Source organism: Epinephelus moara, chromosome 16 (genome assembly GCF_006386435.1).
Source record: "Epinephelus moara isolate mb chromosome 16, YSFRI_EMoa_1.0, whole genome shotgun sequence".
Lineage (NCBI taxonomy): Eukaryota > Metazoa > Chordata > Actinopteri > Perciformes > Serranidae > Epinephelus > Epinephelus moara.
The window spans coordinates 15,221,961-15,229,450 of record NC_065521.1 but is presented as its reverse complement, the minus strand read 5'-3'; the positions used below and the strand labels follow the sequence as shown (position 1 = coordinate 15,229,450).

Below are 7,490 nucleotides of genomic sequence, written 5' to 3'. Positions count from 1 at the left end.
CCAGAGATCAGTAAGCATAATATTTTCTTTCAATGGCTGAAATATGGTAGAAGGAAGCTTCTTGGCCTCTCCAATACAATAAATCTGGCCTCTCTGTGGTCAAAAATGTATGATTAGATATCAAGATTTTACTTATTGGACAATTTTACACAAAGTTGCCCCCAAAATAGCATTTCTGGGATTGAATTGGGGGCCATCTTGGAAAAAATGGCGGCCATCTTGATTTTTGCGTGGCTAATGGGTTTTATCAAAAGAACAACCACCAAGGAGTATTTGTGCCAATTTTGGTGCTTCTTTCCGCTTGTGAAAGATTTTACTGAAAAAATGCAATTAGCTGCTTAGCTATATTTTTTGTTTTCTAGGGTATTTACAAAGCCCCAGCTTCTGCACGTTCTTTGTACAATGCATCATGGGAAAATATTGTTCATCAGTTTACTGAAAAATCAAGCATTGGATGGCTTGTTATAAAATTTAGTACATATGGTGCCCAAAGCTCAAAACCTTATCACCTTGGTGATCCTCTTTTTTTTTTTTATTAGCAGGTTAAAGTATTTTTTGTCTGGTGAAAAATCTCTCTATCCACTCGATGGATTGCCACAACATTTTGTGGTTTTAAGTAAAATATCCCCAACAACCATTGGATTGATTATCAAGAAATGTGATTCAGGCATTCATGTTTCCCTCAGGATATATTTTTTTTTAACTATGGTGATCCCCGCTTTTCATCAGGTCAAAATTTAAATTTGTCCAATACTTTGGCTCATGATCAAATAGGCTACCTGCAAAACTAATGACGTTCATGACATCAGCCTCAGCTATACCTTGTGTTTAGCACTAGAGCCAACAAATGAGGGCAAATATTAGCATGCTAACATGCTAAACTAACATGGTAACGTGGTAGTAAACATAATTGCAAAACATCAGCACGTAAGCCTGCCAACGTTAGCATTTAGCTAAAACACAGCTGTGTCTGCGTACAGCCTCACAAAAGTGCTAGCATGGCTGTAGACTCTTGTTACTTTTACATCTTTTGTTTTCATATCTTTTACCTCTTTTACATCTTTTACCTACCTTCTTATCTTTCTACCAAATGTTTCTAATGGCATTTACGAGAATCCACCACGCCTGAACGAAAACAGCCATCAGAGCAGAGATGTCTCAGATTGAAAGATCCAATGACTTTTGACTTTATTGTAACTTGAGCAAGGGGTTATCTCCATCCATCCATCCATCCATCCATTTTCATCCGCTTATCCGGGGCTGGGTCGTGGGGGCAGCAGGCCAAGCAAAGCACCCCAGGCATCCCTCTCCCCAGCAACACTTGCCAGCTCCTCCTGGGGGACCCCAAGGCGTTCCCAGGCCAGACGGGATATGTAATCCCTCCAGCGTGTTCTGGGTCTGCCCCAGGGCCTCCTACCAGTGGGACGTGCCCGGAACACCTCCAGCGGAAGACGCCAAGGAGGCATCCTGATCTGATGCCCGAGCCACCTCAACTGACCACTTTCAACGCGAAGGAGCAGCGGCTCTACTCTGAGCTCCCTCCAGATGTCCGAGCTCCTCACCCTATCTCTAAGGGTGAGGAGATACTACTGTATCTCGGGGTCTGAAAAGTGTCTTACACCTGCATTCTTTCTAATGGCCAGCAGGGGGCGACTTCACTGGTTGCTAAAAGAAGTCCAATAGTATAAAAGTCAGCGAGAAACCCTTCTTCTCATGTGATTCATTATCGCAGTAAACTTTTTCCTGATAGGTTTATAATCCCAATTGCTAGTTTCAAGTCTTCTTCAATATGGCATGATGTTCATTTTTTAAGTTATGGTCCTATTTAGTAATAGACGATACAGCAGGGTATGCACTTGGGCATGGCTATTTTGTGATTTACAAGTCTGTACCATGGCAGTGTCCAGATCCACCCCTCACTCCTCCACAGCTCCACCCTCTGGTCTATAATGCAAAAAAATCCTCCTCAGGGATGACGTTTTTCTTTAGGCTGACGCGGAAGTTAGCTTCGCCCTGGTTCCCTCGTCAAAAAGCCTATGGGATTTTTGCATTGGATTCTTGACTATTGCAGAAAATAAGGTATTAGAAAAATGTTTTGTTTAGCAAGGTAATCTTCACAAATGAACACTCCTTATGATTTTTGAAGTAATTTTTTTTAAGTAAAATCTAATGTTAGGCTATAAACAAACTACACTACAGTTGCATGTCTTAACGTTGCCCCCGTTCGGCCTGATGGTGGTCTGTAGTCTCATTTAGCAACTTGTTAGCATCCACCATTTTAAAGACACATAAAAGCTTCTAGGTTCACAAGTGGGGTATTAACTGACGTATTTTACGTTGTAGAACAAAACAGGAAAGTCTCTTAAGCTCGTGATAAGACCTTATTTCAGGCATCCAACCAAAACTCCATTAAAAAAACCATCGACTTTGAGACGCGGGAACTGGGAGTGCTAAAATGCTAACTTCCGGGTTTTAGGACTCATTTCTGGGGCACTCTATGGTAGTCGACAAATTCATGGGGGACGTCACAGTGGCTACGTCCACTTCCTTTACACAGTCTATGGACTTGAGGCAGGAGCAGCTCAGCAAACTAGTTTTGTTGTTTTAAATTGAGTGAGCTTTTCATTCAGCTTGATTTATTTACTTCTGCACTGAGGAGTCTCGGGAGAGCAGTACAGCTGAAATTGTTTATCTGCTTTCATATCTGATCCTGACCTTTGCCCCCACCTCCTACACTTCAGGCTCGTTAATCCATCGGAGGAGACCCTGGAAGCGGGGCTTAGCAGGGAATTGTTGGAGGAGCTGGGCGTGGCAGTGCCAATATCGGTAGAAGATCATGTGGACTCCCGATTTGCCCCTGCTTCCTCTCCCTCCCGCTCCTCCCGCCTTATCCTTCACTTCTACGTGAAGAAGATGGAGGAGGAGCAGATTAGGGAGGTGGAGAGAGCGGCTGTATCCACTGCAACAGATTATGGACAGGAGGTACCGTGTGTGTGTGTGTGTGTATTTTTCTGTCTAGAATGACTGATTGCAGCCATTTACCCGATCTCATGCTCTGTTCCTTATCACCTGTTCTCTGTGTGTGTGTGTGTGTGTGTGTGTCTCTCTCAGGTTCTAGGAACGGTCAGAGTCCCTCTCTACACCATGAAAGCCGGGGGAGGCCTCGCGCCTTTCCTCTCGCACTCGTTCATCGGCAGCGCTCGCTCCCAGCTGGTCGACTCTCTGCTGCGTTTCAACCTGGTCACCCCTGAGGACTTGCATAAAGCCCTCGCACACTCGCTGAAGATACACACACAAAACGCAGAGGACCTGCATGGGGCCCTTGCGCTAACAGAGGCGAGGAAACGGTTTTGAAACACACCTGCACGTGCATCAGCACATCCTCTCAAGCACGCACTTACAGTTTGGCCATCAGCAGTGCTCAACACAATCTTTCACTCACACACTTAATCCTACACACACACACACACAAACACACTGTGATACTGATTCTGAGCTGGTGACTCATAATTGCCTCATGCATCAAACAGTTTGGAGAAAACATTGTCAACTGCTCCACCATTAATGCAAATAAAATCATTTAACCATCCATGATATTCCCACTTCTTCTGTCATTTTACTCCTGTTGTTGATTTTAAACTGAAAACTTGAAAAAACTCAGTAAATGATGTGAAAGCAATTGCCATAGCAAACGACTTTCCTTCATCAAACCTTTTTGTATTTTTATGTTATGATGATGATAACATATTAACGATTCTATCAGGATATTAGACACATCAAAATATTGCAAGCTGGTGCCAGTGCATGCAAAACAACAGACAAAAGGAGGCAACACATGACTCTGAAAAGCAACCAGAACCGTACAAGTCATTACACGGGGCTGTGCTACCTTATATGGCAATGCACAGGCACCCTGTGGTACTCTATATCTACCAAGATCAAAAGGGGCAGCATAAAAAAACATTCTTTCCATTCAGGTAGAATTCTTTGTCTTTGTCCTACTCACAGTTTTGGTGGTTTCATTTATGAAGTTATTGCAGCGGCGCTGGTGCAATCCAAGGATTAATTACGTCCGTGACATACTATATAGCCTACAGGCGAAGATTTGATTCCGTTTAAGTGTACCCTCGGTGCGCATAACGCGCCTGCACCAGATGTTAGTAACCTCATTCCCAGACAATATTGCTGGCAGTGAGCAAGAGCAGAGACATGATGCTGCCTAATGTTCATGATACCTACTGTAAATGCACAATCTATCCATTGTTTTTTTGCAGGTGAATCCGCCTGACATGTTGGATATATTACGTGTACTTACTGTATAGTGCAGGAGTACATGCTGAGATCATAAAACAAAACACAGAGTTTATGTTTGATTCATTACACTGCCGTCAGTGTGATAAACCAACCTCTGTGTTTGATAAATCGGATACAAAATGCACCTAAAAGATGGAGTGAGGGGATGAAGGATGCTGACAGAAACGCACTGATTCACTCATGTTTTATTCAGTCTTTTATACAATATATTTATTGCAGAGTCATTTTACATGGACAGGCACATCCATTAATCATAACTATATTCAGATTGACTCATCTTTGTTCAGGTGTGGATAGAATTAGTGATGCAAGTTGGACTTCTTTGTGACGGAGTGAGTGAAGTACAATGTGATCTGCTGTCGATACATGTCTCTCAATCAGCGTGTTTTTCTCAGCTGTCAAGAGGAAAAAATGCACCACATCCGGCGCAACAGACAGGAAACACAGGAGACGAGTCGTACGTTGTCTACAGTCGCGTCTGTGCAAGTCTGTGGCTCCTTTTGTGCTTGTATGTGTGAACGCAGCTGCTTGATGACATGCCTTTCTGAAGCATGCACGTGTATGTGCGTGCATGCATGGAAACGGTTGCATCCTGCACGAGAGTACGCGAAGGGGAAAGGATGCTGTCATGTGATGGCGTTGTAAGGGCGAATAATACAAGGTCATCAGAAAAACAATTCGACAGAGAAAGGGATGGAGGGCTGGAGCGGGAGAGGGAGGGAGGGCAGTGCAGGCGAGGGATGGATGGATGGAGGTGGGGGGGAGAGCTGGAGCGAGGGATGCTGAGGGAGAAAGGCAGTATATTCATAGCAGCAGCGGTATTTATAGCCGCCCAGAGGAGAGGAGAGAGCACGGGGCGTGGCTTTGGTTGTGGCTTTCACACTGCTTCACAAGGCAGAGAGGGAGAGAGGGAGGGAATGGGAGGAGAGAAGCAGCTCTGGAGTGAGAGAGAGAGAGAGACAGAGAGAGAGGAGGGGGGGGGAGGCTATTTGGCATATTTGGCAGGAGAGGGAAGAAAGAAAGGAGGGAGGGCTGCTTTTGAGAGAGTGTGTGTGTGTGCCTGAGAAATGAGAGAGAGAGAGGGAGAGAGAGAGAGAGAGAGGGAGGAGGGTACTGAGCTGAGAGAAATCTGTCAGATTCAAACACACTGCTCTGTGTGTGTGTGATAGAGAGAACGAGAGATGAGAAGAGAGGAGGAGAGCTGAGGAACAGACAGAAAGAGACAGCAGAGGACCACAAAGTGAGGTATGTACGGCTGTCACGCTGCACATGAATCCAATAACAACCTGTGTGTTTGTATATACTATATATATATGTGTGTGTGTGTGAGTGTGTAAAAGTGCGTGCATGCTTGTGTGCATGCGTGACTAAAGTGAATGTCTGTGTGTTTATATATAGTTTAGTGTTTTAAAGGCACACTGTATTCACTTGGGGGTTTCTAAGTGGACAAATGGATGTAGGCTACTGGCTGTTGGGGGTATCAATTATGTAATATGTGTGCACCATTTGCAGTGTTGATGCTCTGTGTGTATGTGTGTGTGTGTGTGTGTGTGTGTGTGTGTGTGTGTGTGTTTACATGCGTGTGTAATTATGCTGGGGTGTTTATGTGGCCATTGTGTGGAGCACTGCTACAGTGCCTTGACCATATGGGGTGATTTACGGCCATTGTAAATATAACTCAACACCCCTGTGCCGTGAGAGCTGGGGGGACCTTAATTCCCCCCGCTCAGCTTATCACCTACACCACTGACAGCTAATTCACGTTCTGTTATTATATAATGAAGATAAGCAAATGGCTCAAACAGCCCTCTCTGATGCATCTACAAAGTGGCATTTCCTTTGTGCTGTTGCTTTTACAGTGCAACAACAAAGATTGTGATGGTAATGTGGCAGAGCAGCCTTGCCTGGGAAAATTGTAACGTTAAAAAGCGCTTGTAGCTTTCAAATATGATGAGCTGAAGTTCAACTAACCTAATCCAGTGCCAGTATCTTAAACATACAATATGGGCGTGCTGAGATTGTGATCGTGGTTGATTTGAATCGTGGAAATGCATGCTTACAGGTTGATACAGTGCTTAAAATCAAGATGCAACTCCCTCAAACATCAAACAGCATGATGGTTGACCATCTTGCCTTCACTGCATTTAATCAACAAAGAAACAGGTTTCACACTGATTCGAAACATGCAGAATACTCTTTGCACCATGTGACAAATTATATATTTAATGTGCATTTACTGTGCTTGCACAAGCATAAGGTGCACAAAGTGACCCTGATTCTGATCTACTCCACTTCCTAAGGTTGTGCTTACCTCTGAGCTATGGTAACCAACATCACTTAAGAAACATATAACATTAAATATGAAATTCTACCTCCAAATCTGAAAGAGTATGAGCAGAGATATGAGATTGTATCATTCAGTATTGGAAAAAACGCTTCTTTTATTTAAGTAAAAAAAAAAAAAAAAAAATGTTGTGTTCAAATTCTGCTAAAAATTTTCCTTAAGTAACACTACAACTTATTGCCATCACAATATATTGTATGTATCTGAAGTGAACGTACCTATTATGCAGAATGGCCCATTTCAGTATAATATATGCTGCACTATTGTTTTATAATCATTGATCATTACTATCTAAGTGTAAACATGAATTTAACGTAACTAATCTGATTTTGTATCTTTAAGTAAAGCTGTCAGATGAATGTCATGGAGCAGAGGTATAACTTACAATAAAATGGAATCACTTAGGTGAAGTTCAAGTACCTCAAAATTGTATTTAAGTACAGTACTTTGAGCTAAGGCACCAGTTACTTCCCACTTCTTTAAGTTTCACACTGAGATTCACTTATGCAGCCTGTAGTATAGAAAGAACCTCAGATTAAAGACCCGAATCTGAATTGACCTCTAATGAGCGCTGTCAGAGAGTGTTCCAGGGAAAGTCCTGCTGGAGCAGTAGCGGCTTCAGCAGGGCCAGAGGAGCGGATGTGGCCAGCCTGACAGCCTCTTGGCCCTCACAGTGCCCGACTGTCCGAAACAGTTTTCATTTCACTTTCTTATTCATGCTCTCTGCCAGGACACACAGGTATGCATTCCACAAACATTACCTGTAAATGATCCTCTACATTAAACTGGACCAGGGCAGGTCTTGAGAAGTATAGACGGCAGTGGAAATTCT

The 7,490-nt window shown here is 43.4% G+C and overlaps 2 protein-coding genes across 6 annotated transcripts in view; both read left to right on the top strand.

Annotated features, from left to right (window-relative positions):
* Window positions 1-3,589, top strand: part of zgc:103759 (U8 snoRNA-decapping enzyme) — a 7,478-nt gene extending 3,889 nt beyond the window's left edge. For all 4 annotated transcript variants that reach the window (XM_050064900.1, XM_050064899.1, XM_050064902.1 and 1 more), the window contains exons 4-5: window positions 2,742-2,982; window positions 3,112-3,589. In XM_050064900.1, coding sequence (XP_049920857.1) covers window positions 2,742-2,982; window positions 3,112-3,354 — 484 coding nt within the window. In that variant the 3' untranslated portion in view covers window positions 3,355-3,589. The remainder of the gene's footprint in view (window positions 1-2,741; window positions 2,983-3,111) is intronic.
* Window positions 3,590-5,341: 1,752 nt separating this feature from the next.
* Window positions 5,342-7,490, top strand: part of arhgap4b (Rho GTPase activating protein 4b) — a 39,583-nt gene continuing 37,434 nt past the window's right edge. Inside the window, exon 1 of one of the 2 annotated variants that reach the window (XM_050065571.1) lies at window positions 5,342-5,559. The gene's annotated coding sequence lies outside the window, so the exon portion shown is untranslated. The remainder of the gene's footprint in view (window positions 5,560-7,490) is intronic. The other variant, XM_050065570.1, reaches the window with a different exon arrangement.